The sequence below is a fragment of the Cynoglossus semilaevis genome, chromosome 13 (assembly GCF_000523025.1).
Source record: "Cynoglossus semilaevis isolate Cse_v1.0 chromosome 13, Cse_v1.0, whole genome shotgun sequence".
Classification (NCBI taxonomy): domain Eukaryota; kingdom Metazoa; phylum Chordata; class Actinopteri; order Pleuronectiformes; family Cynoglossidae; genus Cynoglossus; species Cynoglossus semilaevis.
In genome coordinates, this window is record NC_024319.1 from 19,897,774 (window position 1) to 19,913,471 (window position 15,698).

The 15,698-nt window shown below is 39.6% G+C and overlaps 1 protein-coding gene across 1 annotated transcript in view; it reads left to right on the forward strand.

The window, feature by feature from the left end:
* The window catches only part of rims2a (regulating synaptic membrane exocytosis 2a), a 100,490-nt gene that overhangs the window by 58,531 nt on the left and 26,261 nt on the right, over window positions 1-15,698 (forward strand). The window contains 8 exon segments of the mRNA XM_025061919.1: window positions 2,006-2,136; window positions 2,290-2,461; window positions 2,688-2,838; window positions 4,898-4,966; window positions 6,418-6,556; window positions 10,254-10,439; window positions 11,864-11,970; window positions 12,255-12,287. Coding sequence (XP_024917687.1) covers window positions 2,006-2,136; window positions 2,290-2,461; window positions 2,688-2,838; window positions 4,898-4,966; window positions 6,418-6,556; window positions 10,254-10,439; window positions 11,864-11,970; window positions 12,255-12,287 — 988 coding nt within the window.

Here is a 15,698-nt window from a genome sequence, read left to right on the forward strand (position 1 = left end):
TAATCTGAACACATTTAATACAAACAGAAATACTCTTTATTGCCTGGTTTTCCTAATGAGTCCAGTGAATTGATTTTCTGGTGCTTTAATTTATTTAATGAGATTCCAACTACTGCAAAAAGGGAATGTTTTGCGCTATTTGTTCTTAATAAAATGACTTGGACCTTGATTAATATAAGTTTGGTTACATCAGTAGTTCTCATCTGTGATGACTCCTAGACATTCAGGTCATTTTTTCATCCTCAGATTATTTGTGATTTTTTTTTAACGTGGCTAAAGCATGTAAATACATTAAAAGTGAGATAGATAATGTTAATTAACTACTATTAACTACTAACAGAGTTGAGCTCTGTAGAACTTACTGTATGTTGGTACATTGGGATGTGAAGGTTGTATTGCTTTAACAAAGAGAGAACTTTGTTCCTGTTTTTTTGGTTATTGGTTATTGTGTATTCTTTGTGGGTAGGATTGATAAAAATGGGAAACTAAAACATGGGTTAGGATAAAATACCTGCAGCTAAAAATCTGACGCCACTGCTGTGTGACTCCTGTCCCTGTCGTCAGTGCTGTTGTCTACTGCCCATATATTGGTGCAAAATCACCGGGGTGGTTGATAAACGTGGTCTGTGGGCTTGGTTGTGCCCTGGCTGCTGACATTCATCTTTGAAATAAACAAACTTCACCTCCTTTGTCTTAAAGCCGCTGAGGTACAATAAATGTTAGCAGGTTTAAAGAAGACGTTCGATGTTTACATACGCTCAGCTTCTTTTAAAATAAACTGTGTGCTGTCTTGTTCTCCCTTGAATGGCCTTTGTTGCGTTGCTGCATGCAGAGCTGGGAGCTTTGAGCAGCGTGAAAACCCTTTTCATAATCATATTCTCTCTATGAAGTATGGACAAGAGCTTAGAAGGTTTTTTTCCCCCTCATTTCATCTATTTCCTCCGAGGCTTCCTCTGGATGTTCTCTCCTTCTTCTAAGTGCCTTCTTTGGAGTCCATACTTCTCTGTTATCCCTCGCTACAGCATGATTGATTTCTCTACATCAATGTCCATCGGGAATCTGAAGGAATATTATTAGATGCATCATCACCACTACTGGCAGACAGTAACATTTAAAATACCATTTAGCTTCAGTCAGAATGACAGACACAATCCATTTGATAATCATAATGAATTATTGGTGGGTGACAGTGACAGAGCCATATGTTGTATGTGAGAAATGAATGAAGCCCATCTGTATTTACCAGAAGAAGAAGTTTGCTGGTTTTGGACCTAGGTCTGTGTGAGTGGAGGCCTGAATACCTTAAACATTTTACAAGGAAGTTTTATGTTAGAATTTCAAGGTCATTAATGTGAATTAATTATTTTATAATTAGATTAAGAAAGTAGAAGCTGAAGTGCAATGCAAAAGAAAACATACGACTGGGTACAGTTTTTTGCCTCCTAATATGTGTTGGAATTTTTGTAACTTTTAAAGAATGTGAAAGTAACAGTTGGGACCACAGACCCTTCAGGACAGGATCCTGTTCTGTTACTAAAAAATAACAGTAATCATTTTGACATAAACCTCTTAAACACAGGACTACTTCCAAACCCAGCCAAACAAATTCCAGCCTTTATTTAAATATTGTCAACATACAACAACAATTATATTTTAGTTATCACAAACAAAAAAACATCTCACTTGATTTATTGTTTTAGTGTATCTTTTCATATTTCATATATTTGCTAATACAATGCAACATTATCAATATTCTTATAATTCTGACAAACCAGGTGGACATCTTCCTCTGTCCTCAAGAGGGAATCCAGGAGAAGACCATCAGTTCAAGTCCAGATCTGTTGGTTTAAGGCTTTAAATTTGTGTCACAATGCCACATGCAGTCATGTCATTTCTAACTTATCAAATTGTCTTCTCCTGCATCGTTCCTCTTTGATTTCTCTCTGGTAAACATTGTGGCTTTGATCTGTCTCTTAGCTAGAAATGTTTTGCTCTGCCCCTACAGGTCAAACTATGGTATGACAAAGTTGGCCATCAACTAATTGTCACCATCCTGGGCGCCAAAGATCTGCCACCCAGGGAAGATGGTCGACCCAGGAATCCTTATGTCAAAATCTATTTCCTCCCTGATAGAAGGTAAGAGTAGAAGCGCCCTCTAAAGGTTTATGTGACCACTGTAGCATCAGCATGCCTCAGGCCTGGGTTCTGTCCTGTCGTTGATGTGTTGTGATCGTGGTTCTTCTCTACCATGGTTGTAAATAAAAACAGTTTGAATTATTGTTCCTCCAGCGACAAAAGCAAGAGGAGAACAAAAACTGTAAAGAAATCCTTAGAGCCTAAGTGGAACCAGACCTTTATGTACTCGCCGGTGCACCGGCGGGAGTTCAGAGAGCGCATGCTGGAGATTACGTTGTGGGACCAAGCCAGGGTGAGAGAAGAGGAGAGTGAATTCCTGGGTGAGGTAAGGAAACCATGACTGCAGCCTAAAGGACACTCACTTATAATATTCACCTCCTGATTGGAGTAAAATCCTTGGCCAAGTTTTTTCAGAGCCCAGTCTGTGTCCAACAGGATCTGGGAGATTTTTGCAATAATTATTATCAGTGTGAAATTGTAGCAGCAGTGGGACTTGGTTTGTTAGGCAATGAGTTCTACCCCTAAGTGGCGTTGGCTCTTCCTCCTGACAGATTCTAATAGAGTTGGAGACTGCACTTTTGGATGACGAGCCACACTGGTACAAGCTACAAACACACGATGTGTCCTCCATCCCACTCCCACGTGCCTCCCCAAACACACAACGCAGGCTCCATGGGGAGAGTCCAACAAGGAGACTGCAGAGTAAGTAACAATAACACACACCAGGGAGGCTGCCTTTATGTACAGTAGCACTGGACAGATAAACAGAAACCCCAGACTTGAATTGTTGTGCTATATCTTTATACATTATATACATCAGACATGGTACTAACGTGCAGTTTTACTGTGAGAATATTATAATAAATTCAATTTATTTTATTTATATATAATTACTAGAGGTGCAATGGTTTAAACCAAGCAGTTTGGTACAGGATATTCAGTACAAATACACACGTGTACCAGATGAATTTATAGTACAAAATGTAGTAAAGCAGAGCAGATCAAACTTTAAACTCCCCGTGGAACACAATTGTGACGGCAACCAACCGTGGGAGTCGTTCAATTGTCTACAGCAACTTTACATTAGTTAGTGGTTAGCATAGATTAGCCTTATACACTCAATAAAGTAATCTTTTTAATGCTCGGAAAGACTAAAATATTCCAGTAAACTGCACTACCACTGTTTTTCCACATTTAATTCTCTACCAAAAAGTTGCAAAACTGTGACGTTTGCAACTTGTACGAGTAATCATATTGTTACGCCCCAAATTAATGTTTTTAAAGATGTAATAACAGTTTGAAAGGGTTAACATTTCAAGCTAAAGTAAAAAACCAGAGCATTAAAATTTAAACGTGTTTATATTTAAAATTAAAAATGTGTTTTCCCTCTGCTAATGAGACATAAATAAGTCACCTTACTTATTAACCTCCTAATGTTTGAGTTTATTTAAGGCTGTGTAGTGAATACAAACTCTGCATCCGTGTTACATCAACTCTACTGCTTGTGCTTTTACAGACAAAGGCTCTAACAACTCAGGTAAAGGAGCACTGCTGCAGCAGGTGGTTCTGCTCTGAGTGTTTTCCTGTCCTGTTGAAAACCTCATAGCTTGTGTCCTGTCTCTCCTTCTGTGTATTTCCATGGACAGTGCTTGTTCGGGCCTGATGTAGATTTCAATGCAATGAGATGGTGTAAACTTTACAACACTCCTTTGGAATCTACTCAGGGACAGAGATCTGCACACTCCATAGAAAAGAGAGACGTGGAACACAATAGTCATTCCCTTATGTGTACTGATCTGATCTACATGGCACCGTTCTACCCATAACCTTACCCTGTGACCAGTGCTCATCATAATCTGACTGATCCTTTAATTTTCCCATGTGATGCGTTGTTACATGTTTCCTATTTTAAACATTTTTCCCTTTAAACGTGTGTAATGGTCAACCATCTGCAGTCCTTTTTGTTTTGCCCGTGTTTGTGTGTTTTGATATGGCAGTTTACTCCAGTTGGTGCATTTCTTTAAATTCTTTTACATTTATGGATCTGCACTGGTCAGTTTAATACTTTCTGACAATGTCCTGGATTAAAGGGATTTAGATCAATGTGCTCTAATCCTTAGATTTTTTTTTTCTCGGGATTACTCACTTCACTACAGGATGATTTCTGAGTGTTAGTGTGTTGTTGTGATTTGTTTGACACTGTCAGAAGTTTCAACTCAACTCATACGACGGGTTGAGATCACTTTATGTGGCAGTTATGTCCTTCACAGCTGTAAAACCAGTTGACACATAACCTAATATCTACTAAAAGCAGGACAACCTTTCATGATTTTTTAAAAATAATTATGAACATTAATTATGTCACTTTGGTATATTTGAACATGTAGTTAATCTCTTAATTATTATTAATAATATATGTTATTCACATATATTACGCAGTGACTAGGAGTGCAGAAGAAGAAAAATGGCTGAAGACCTTTGACCTCAAGGTGGCGAGAAATAATGTTGAATCTACTCAGAGGGATGAGGACATATATTGCACCAAAATACTTCTACCTATTTAATTATGAAGACTTTTTTGATTATTTTCAGGCTCTTCATTTTGATTCAGAGAACAGTTTAAAACTTGTGTCGCAGCAGAACAAAAACAAAATATTTAGACACATTCCTGTCCTTCCATCCTTCACCTCACTCCGTTCCCTAACTCCTTCCTCCCTCTGTGTCTTCACTCATCTGCCTGTCTTTCCTGTTTTTCCCACAGGATCCCAGAGGATAAGTGACAGTGAGATCTCAGACTACGATTGTGAAGACGGTGTCGGAGTAATAACAGGTAAATACATGTTCTCTTTACTTGTTTAACATGAGGATGGTTTTCTTAGCAGTTCTCACTGAATACAAGGACTGATGAGCTCGCTCAAACCATCAGTTGGGTAAATTGCTGCAGTCCAAGAGCAGCAGCAGCAGCAGCTTGGTGAGTGAACAGTGGGTTTTTGTCTGCCTCTGCACTGCTATATTCTGCTTTGCTGTACTCACTGAGGCTTGTCAATGCATCAGCATTTACAAAAGAGGAAGCAGAGCAGTGAGCGCTCAGAGTCGCAGAGAAAGTGAAAGAAAGACTGAATAAATTACACACACAAATGCTCCGGCTTTAAGTTATTCACAATTAAATTGTAAATGATAAAAAATGTCAAGATATTTTTTTAGTTAATATCTTCCATACCAGAGAAGTTAAGCTAATAGCTACTGAAACATGTAGTCCAGCATGTGGTCAAGTTTCACACTTCTGTTAGCTCGTTCAAGCCATCGAGAAGAAGAAGGACAGAAAAAAACAAACAAACAAAACAAAAAAAACCACCAAAGATTGATTCAGTTACTGACAGATCGAGGGAGAGAGGAACGTATGTGTCTGGGTGAGAGGATTTACCAGCTGTGGGGAAAACCTCCTCCAAAACCTTGAACCTTCCTTCAGCTCCTCAGTTCATCAACCTGTCTGTTCTGTTCACTTCATTCATGTGGGAAGACCTTCATGCAACTTTATCTGAACCTCTTCCCTCAGTATCAGTTCACCACAGTTGGCACAAACTCAGACTTAAAACATAAAGTCACACAGAACTGTGTTTATTTATTGTCTATTTTCTTATTATATATGATAAAGTTGTCAAAAATGCAAATGTGCTCTACATTAAATGACAAATGTGACGTTAAATCTGTAAGAAACAAAATTCCCCTGGACTACTGTTTTATAATAATAGTTTACAGACTCGTGGCTCATGTGTTGTACTTAAAAATTCACTTTCTGTAAGTAAAGGTCAACATTTCTTCAATATTACCTTACAGTGTTCCTTTCTCTTCTTCCTCCAACATTAAAATTCATTTTAACGCACTATATGCTCTATTGAATATCAATCAACCTCTTATAAGGCTGACCTTAACCGAAGCTTCTGATTACCAATTAATGAACTATTAAAATTTAAATGGACTAATCAGTCAAGCAAAGAAAATTAATCATAATGTTTCTGATTTTTTTTTTGAAAGGCCATTTTCATTTAATGCACACAGTTAACACAGCAGATGAATTTCACCTTTTATTAAAGTTCTCCATTTTGGAGAATATGGCCATTCAGCAAAATGGAAACAGAGAAGCTGTCACCTGTTCAGTCTGAGGCCTGGCACAGTTTGGCTTCACCAGATGTGATGTTTTCACAGCTGCATGTTCAACTATAATATTAACACTATAGTTGGTTATTTTTTTTCTAAACACTTTAAACAATTCTTTGACAGATTACCGGTCGAATGGCAGAGATTTCCAGAGCTCCACGTTGTCGGTCCCTGAGCAGGTGATGTCCTCTAACCACTGCTCCAGGTCGGCTGATATCAACAGGGCACGGTCACGGTCCCCCAGTGTTCCCCCTCCCTCCAGGTAACTACCTTTGCTACACATTTATCCTTTACCTATAAATCTTATATAATCATTAAAGTATCATAATGATGTTTTTGATAAAGGGAACATTTTAGCCTTAAATGCCACGATTGCCTTCTTCAAACCGGTAAACTGTGTTACTGTATGTGTAAACTGGTCCATCTTTGTCACACACATCTTTGTTCACACACTGACACAGATCAGAAAGTTATGGTCTACCAGCTTTTCAAGTAATTGCTCCTTTAACCAACAATAAGTTGTTCCCAAAACCTGAAAGTTGAGTGGAGATCAAATATTCACTAGTATAAATTACAAATATTTATTTTAAGTGACAAGAGAGTTGATCCTTCATGAAGTCCAAGGAGCTGCAGACGTCTTGCTGTATTTGCATGATTCTCTCCATTTTTATTTGATGGAAGAGAAAGCAGTGAAAACCCCTTCATCAGCATTTATTTTGCCGGAAAATAGCTGGAAAATGTTGCTCCAGGAGTCCAAGCATCGTCTTGGCACCGCCTGGCCACACTTACTTCACCGATTAACGTTATTTGCTGTTTCCGGGCGTCGGCCTAAGTCATTATCAGAAACAAAAAAAAGCACTTATATTAATTGTCCGGTGCAGTGCTCACGTTAGTGTACTTGACAGTGTCCAGGTATTTATCCCGAACTATTACAATAAACAGAGTTGAGGAGGACATCGCCATTATGTTCGTCACCTCCGAGTTTCTCTGCCTCTCCTCTGTTTTTCCTGTTTGAATCTGTTACATCGACCTTTCCTGTGAGCCGTCTCATCCATTTCTACATGCCATTATTTTGACAACTCTCTCGTCCTCTCTTCTCCTCAGTTTTCTCACCTCTCCCTCGTTCTGCCTACACTACATTGTCTCCAACGCTCTCTCTGTAGCGCTCTCTCTCTCTCTCTCTCTCCTTTTTCCACACCATTTCAGATCCATCTCTGTTTTCTCTTCTTCCTTCCATGTGTTTGCAGCCATTTCCTCACCTTACCTCGAACCAGACATTCTCAGCCTTTTGATGACCGTCAGAAGGACCACAGGTAGACTTTTACCTGAGATTGCATGAAGCCCCAAAAACCACACCTACACACAAAAGAAAATATTCACTTGTGTACGTTTAGACACATGGAAGCGAGACTTTGGCATGTTGTCTGTCAGGTCATGTGATCACAAAGAGGCTTTGGCTTCACATCCGAATCCACTGTGTTTTGTCCAGAATAATTACTAAATAATGGCTGTGTAAACATGACATGTTGTCTATGCCATGTGTTTATATAACAGATGCATTGTAACACAAAATAGATAATGTTTGTATGCTTAACTTATATATATCTAATAACATTCACTCTTTCAACTATTTAAATGAATCAGTGTAAAATACAATGAATGAAGATGTCAAACTGAAGAAGGCTGAAGAAGACAGTGTGGTAATGTGTTTAACCTGTTCTACTAAAAAGAAACATTCAGTATTTAGAATGACACACTACTGCAGTCACATGCAGTGACCTGAAGTTAACACTGCTGGTTCTACTGATAAACTTCACACCAAGTTTTGAGTTAAGAAGACGATTCTTTGTTTTGCTGTTAGCAAGTAAGCTGACAGCTATTGTGATGTGTAAAATTGTTTTGTTTTTTTCTGCTTTTTTACTTAATATCCTGATCATCAACCTATGATGCTGATCACAGTCAGGATAGAAAGATTTGGTCTATTGCAGGAAGTCATTGCAAAGATGCTGCATCTTTCTTTTTTTCTTTCTCTTTTTTTCATGACTTTTCATGACATACACATCATCTTTACTTCTAATTTTTACCATTCAAAAGGGAATAAGCCAACACTGATAGTTGTCACAAAGGCATTTTTCTGTTTGTCATTGATTTCAATCTGGAAACCAGTGCAGTATATATTTTATACAGGAATCCTTCCAATGACTGGCACCCAATTTCAAATAGTTGCTTTGAGTTAATGAAAAGGACAAAAAGTCAAACTTTGACTTATGGTGTTTTCCCACCAGCCGCAACCATCACGTGTATCCAATCTGCAGAGAGGAAGCAGTCAGGTTACTGCGTTCCACTCGGATGTCCCGTGCTAACTCAGAGGGCGCCTACTCTTCTGACTATGACTATGAGAGGTATTGACATGCACTGCAGCTGCATCTGTGCATTCGCCATCTTGTGGTCTACCCCAAATTGTCCCTCGTCCGGTTTTAATTTATCCGTGGTCATTTGTGTGATGATGAAAAATAATATCTGTCACCGATATTCAAGTCATCACAGCTCTGACGTTGTGTAGATTTACGGTCATTGAACACAACTGCCCCGGCGACCGGGGCTCAGAGCTTTTTGTGTAGCTGTTGTCACCTGTAAAGTCGAGTGCCGACTGTTTCTACGTTGTTCTCATTGTTTCTCTGCCCTGGTGCGTTAATTAGTGGTGTGCATGATGACATCACCAGTCCTGTCCTGTTTTTGTTTTTCTGTACTACTTGCAGCAGCTTACCATCGACACGTACAGAAGCATCGCTGATGCTTTGCTCTGAGCTGCACAGTAGATTTGAGTATTCTTCGTTCGCTGCTAAATTATGCATCACAAAAAGACAAGGGCAAAAAAAACAAAAAAAAAACAACAACTCATGCTGTATGTAAGTTGTTCTCAATGTCTTTGGTTTCCTTTTATTATTCTTTAATTTCAACAGATGGAGTCTTATCGAGATGTAAAACCTCTTTTCAACAGAGACCTGTGCAAAAATTCCGCATAAGAACACATTGATCATACTACAGTTTATTGTATCCTGAGTATCTGTTAGCCTTATTTGATGAAGTACTTTGGAGACAATTACATGTCTTCACTGGTTTGGGATGAGGCATTGAATTTAAAAAAATGGGGTCATTGTATTAAAACCTGGTGCTGAAAAGTATTATTTTATTATGTGACTAATGTTCATGTTCTCTTAAGATACACATTTCCTTGTCATTGATTTTAAAAAAGCAGTTTGGTGCCACATACGTCAGAGTGTTTGTTCAACTTTGTGTTTCCAGCTCAAAATGTTTCAGAACCTTGTGTATTTCATGTGTTTTTTCCTCAACAGCTCTGGGGAAAATCTGCTATTATAATATAAGAGTTGGGTATTTAAAATGGTGGATACATTTAAAAATTAACCAACACTCTTCAATTTAAAGATGCTTTTTCTCCTTTCCTTTTTATACCTTTTTTATACCTACTTTCCTATCCTCTAAGTACTATCAGTATTTTTTTTATCATTTGCAAAGATCTTGTTGGAATCTTACTGTAGAATACTATACTGTATTTAGGAACCACTGCCCTTAAATAACATAGGTGTGAGTTCAAATATCTTTTCTTAGACTGAGGGTTCTTTTTAATATTTTTTATTTTATTACTCCTATTTTATTTTATTAATGTGTCAATCATTATGAGAAATAACATGTCATGTATAATCATTTTCTGGAATGTTTGAATTTAGATCTTAAAATCTTTTCACTTATTCTCCATGATCATTTATAGGAATATTCCATTGAAATTCTGCAGTAATTTACCACATACACATCCTAGCAGTCGTAAGCTAACAGGAACTCCACGTGTGTGGCCTCCAAACTGCCACCCTGCCAGCCTACTGTGGCTGCCCTGCTGGGGTCCAACTGAGTGCCTGCCTATCTCTCACTAACCTCTGTAGGAACCACGGATCCATGGATAGACACGAGTATCACAGCAGATCCCGCTCCGCAGACCAGCGGCCCACTATAGAGCGCCCCTCCTCTCGCTCGCGCTCCACTGAACGCCCCCTCGACTCTTCGCTCATGAGGTCCATGCCGTCTCTGCCATCAGGGAGATCCGCTCCCCCCTCACCTGCCATGACGAGGTGTGACCCAGATTGGAGACGTTAAGCTGCTTTGCACAAAAGCGAATGGAGTTGTAGAAGGGCAACAATTACCCTGGGGAGGGGCAACTCTGGGGGGAGAATGAATTCAAACATTACCTTTGAATGACAGTAACTGAAGGAAAGTGACTCTTTAAAGTTTTCGACTGCCAAAATACACAAAAACGTCCAGTCATTTTTGCAGTTGATCACATAGTTATCCACATACAGTCATTCATAATGAACTCTTTAGACCAGCTGGTGTATTGAGAGGCTTCTGTTATAATCTAGCAGTCTGCTCTAGTTAATTATAACTCAAATCTTTAATCAGTCATGGAGATTATTTCTGCCCCCAGAGCTGCTCCACTTTAGCTAACCGTTTACATAACTCTACCTTTTTGTACAACTGAGGAATTAAAGCCCGGGCTCCATCATTGCCCACCTTCCCTGAACATGACTAAGAATGACCCAGAGAGGGACTTCATTTCTACCATCACCCGTCCTCCCTCCCTCCCTTCAGGACTGACTCCCTGCTCCCTTTTGTCCTCCCACATCACCTCACCCTTAACACGCCTATTCATCTCAGTTCCCCCCTCCACCCACCTTAGCTACTTTCTGTTTTGTTCCCAAAAGCCCCGGTGCTGTATTTTCTTATATTACACACATCCCAGGCACAACACCCCCCCAGGCCCCCCGACCCCTCCGTAGATAACCGACTGAGTTGTTTTTATTTGGAACACGCTGCTCATACTTTTGCGTGAGTATAGCAGTGTTGGGCCGACGTTTTCCTTTGATTTCATTACTAACATCAAATAATGCCGATTAACCAGTGATGGCATTTGTGTTATACTTTATTTCTCCTTTTGGTTTTGATTTGAAGGCTTTTGGGGACACGTATGAACGCATGGTCGCACTGGTCTGCTGTTTCCTGCATTCAACTCTTCTCTTCTTGCAGCTTGATGAGTCGACTGCACATGCGATTCACGGCATCATTTTTTATTGCAGCCCTATTCCTAATAGTTGATGCCCCCCCCCCCACTTCCATGTCATGTGCCAAACCTCATTGCTGTGTACACTGATTTTATATTTGTTATACAAACGTCTTCTATTTTAAAAGAAAATCACTTAAACTTCATGTAGTCAAATATGTTGATTCTGGTAAAGGGAGAAGAAAAGACGTTTAGCATTTACTGCTTTATATAGTTTGACTGTGAACAAGGAAGTTTTCGTTGATATAAAATAGACTTTTCATTTGATTTGTTTTATCAAACAAACAGCTGTGTCTTTGGTTATGTTTTATCTTTTTGTTTTTAACTTTTCTCACTCTGATGATGGTGGATGTGTCCTGGTGACGTGGTCCACCCACCACCAGCTACTGTCGGCCTGTCATCTCACTCCACTGTCCGTTCCCTTTTTCTGTCATGTAGAGCGCATCCTCGTAGTGGATCAGTCCAGACCAGTCCCACCAGTACTCCGATATCTGGCAGACGGGGACGGCAACTACCACAGCTTCCACACACAGGGAAGGACAGAAGTAAGTCCCCTCGTTCCTGTTTTTATATTGCAAATCACAAGCTCTCTCCGCGCTGAGAGACACATCTTTTATTACGGCCTTTTTGTGTTCCTGGTCAGAATCTTGATATTGAGGTAGAGTTTTGGTTTCACTACTTGAATCTGCAACATTGGGTTGTAATTTCACGATAAACTCTAAGCGGTAATATTTGTTAAAGAATTTATAGTTTGTCTTGTGTGCGGCTGTGTACTGTAGCCCAAATCCGTAACACTTCTGCTCGGTTCCTTTTTCCGTTTTTTTGTCAGAAGATGGAGACGAAGGAACAGAGCCTTGTGAAGGTCTGTACCTGAGTGTGTGGGTTTAGTCTTTCAGGCTGGGAGTGTCTGTTGAGCCACGCCTTACTCTGAAGCCAAAACCCTGTCTGCAACAGCAGGGACCTGGGTGTACTTGCCCCCCCCCCCTGCTGTTGCAGCATTGTTTAATGTACAGCCTGGATGTGGTGTACTTACCTGTGGATATGTCCCGCCCTGTTGATGACAGCCCTGGTGTTGTGTTCAAGTGTCCCCTCGCCTTTTGTGTAGTGATTTTATTTGTTTGAGAACAGTGGGTGTGTCTTGTGGACTGTGAGCCTCCATACACAGACAGTGTGGTGCTGAAACAGGTGCATGCTCCCCTACAGAAAGGTCACTAAAGATTGACATTGTGAAAAAAACAATCACTATTAACCAAGTTTCTCGGCACTCCCTTCTCTGTTGTGTAGTTGTGTGTAAAGTAGTATATACTTGGCAACATTTAACGTAATAAGATGGGGGGAAAGAGAGCTGACATTCTGTCAAATTTGCAGAGAATTTCCTCTTTCTCTGCCCTTTTCTTGTATCTGGGGCCATCTTTCTTAATCACTCTGAAGATCTGTCTTTGCTGCTCCTTTCACCCTTCTGTCTACTCCCCAGTCTACTGTACAAATAATCCTTACATATTATTTTCCACCCCCCCCCCCTCTCTTTGGTTTATCTTTTACAAACCTGGCTGTACTGTACCTTTTAGGACAGTGGTAATGTGTGGGCAGTGGGGGAAAGTATTGATCTGACCTTGTGCTGCAGCTCCCACTGAGCCTTATGGCTCTTGGCTTATGTAATGCAAATGTGTGTGTGTGTGTGTTTTTATGGACTGGATCCATATTATTATCTCTCTCTGAACTGAACTGTTGACAGACTTTACTATCTCTTTGTGTAGTGGCACATTTTAAACATTATCTGTACATACATTTTTGTACTATTTACAATTATTTTGAATAATGAGAATAATGGAGGACCAGTAATCTGCACATGTTGTATAATCCCTGACCAACCAGACTTTTGGCAGAGCCCTGGTTCCACACAGCTAACACTGCTGCTTGATTTTGTCCTTGGGTTGAAATACTTTTCATAATGCTTTATTAATACTTGGGTTTATTTAATGAAGAACTGACTACAGAAACACGTCTGTCATTCATTTAAACCACATGTTTTATGTTGTAAGGAGCCACGGGTTTATTATACCTTAGTCGTACTGATCTAAGGTTCATTTTCAGCTGTTGGAATAGCTCTGATGCATTACGTCATTATAAGCACATGCATTTTGGGCTGCCATTTTCTTTGAACTTATAGTTCTGTGGGTTAAAGCACTCCGTGTGTCTTTCACATAGCAGCTGATTGTGAAGAAAAACCCCAGGGGCCACCAGTAAATGGGAGGAAAGGCAAGTGGTGTGAACTGCGTGGTGGTGGTGTGCGTTTGCTGTGGTGGTGTTTCTGTTTCAGTGGTAACTGTTAGCAGTCCAGTTTGAATGCTCTGAATGCCTATACATTTGCAATGATAATAGTGTATTTGGTTCCTTTGGATATAAATATAGAGAGTTACTCTGGACGAGCTCAAACTGACGGATGATGCATGCAGTTTGCTGTGGTTCTGATCGCCATTGCTGCCTTTAAAAAATATATATAATTTGTTCTACCACCATAAAAACCTTTTTTGTTGCAAAATTAAATTCACCTTGACATTAAGACTCACAACAGACATTTATTTTCAGTTTTAAATTTTATATTTTAGAAATTTTGACCTCTACTTTTATAATGTTGCATTGCACAATACAAATATACATTGAGTCACATGTTTAAAAAATAATAATTTAGTGTCGTGCACACGGCTTTTTCGTACGGTGTGCTTTGCAGTGAAATACGTTGGAGCTTTTGTATAGTAATACCGCTAAAGGCCAGTAGATGGCACAAAGTAATAATCTTTGTCGAGGAGCTGTCCATGGTTAACATCAAAGCACAAAGTGGCTTTGTTTATTTTATTAACATTTAATATGTGAATTGTTTGTGAAAATTATGTTTTACACCTGAAGTATCAAAAAAATTCACACCCCACAGTCCGAACCTGTCAGTAGGTCTGCATGTGTGTCTGTGGTTGTGTACGTGTATACACATGTGCGTGTGTCTCACCATAGAGGTAACATGGGAGGACCAGCAGCGGGGGCTGAACGGCTGTTTGTCTGATGGAGGGTCACAGCCACACCCCTCCCTCCCTGAGGCAGGTTAGTCAGTGTGGGTGTGGAATTCTGCACTGAAACAAACAAACAAAAACAAGAAACAACCCATTTCTAGAGTTACCTCACTGTTAGGAAAGTAAAAAAAAACATGTCATTGGATGAAAGCTGTCAAAAAAAAAAAAAAAAAAAACTACCAGCATTTGTTTTCAACAAGTTTTTACATAAACTACTGGGTTGTTTGTTGTTCAGATCTGCAGGAGATCTGGTCTAAGCCTGTTGTGGAATACTATTAGTCTGACTGCCAGGAGGAGACCTGGGCAATGTAGTGAGAGAAATGTATATTATCCAAGTAATATGCTAAATGCCTGCTCCCAGAGAGGAGCACATGACTGTTTAATGTGTTTAATTGCCCTGGTAAGCCTCTTGATGGCGCCCTTCTGTTTTCTCACCCTTCTTTCTTGGTGTGGTTTTGCAGTGGAGTTCATGAACAGACGCTGTCCTTTCACACTTTTCTCCGATAGTCTTAGAAGTAGATTCTGATGTCACTTCATTGAGTCTATGCTTTAATTAAGTTGAAGGATCACAGTACGTGTTGCTAGGATAATTGTTCTGGTCTCTTGGTGTGCTGCGTTTTCTGCAGAGGTTTGATTGTTTCTATGGAGATTCATTGTTGGTACTAAAAGCTTTTTTTTAATTCCTCTGCGTGATCTGTTATTAGCAGAGGGTTTTATGTGATGCTGGTGTTAAATGTGATTCCTGATGTAATGCTGAATAAGAAAAAACAACATACAGAACTGCTGTATGTGTCTGAATGATGGCTGATTTTATCACAGTATTTGCCGTTGGTCTGAATGCAGCACATTTTATACATAAAAAATGGTGATGATTTTATTCAGTCATCCAGACTTTTTTGCTGCTCTCTGTTTTTCACTTATTTTATTCTTTCCTTTTGGTCTCTTGTCATCATCTCTTTAACATGATGAAGTGATTTCCTCTCTTCACTACTTTTAACTCCCTCACAAAATGATGCTGAGCTTTGACAAAGAGATGAGAGCTGCTGATGAAGATGTCTCAGATTGTCTTCTTTAAATTCAGTAGATGCTTCATTATGGAGGAAATTGAACCTCAGTGCAAATGCATGATGGTCTAAGATGAGCGTGGGCTTCTTTTTGTCCTGTCCAGGATGTCCCTGGGTGAAGGACAAACAGTAAGATAAACAGGA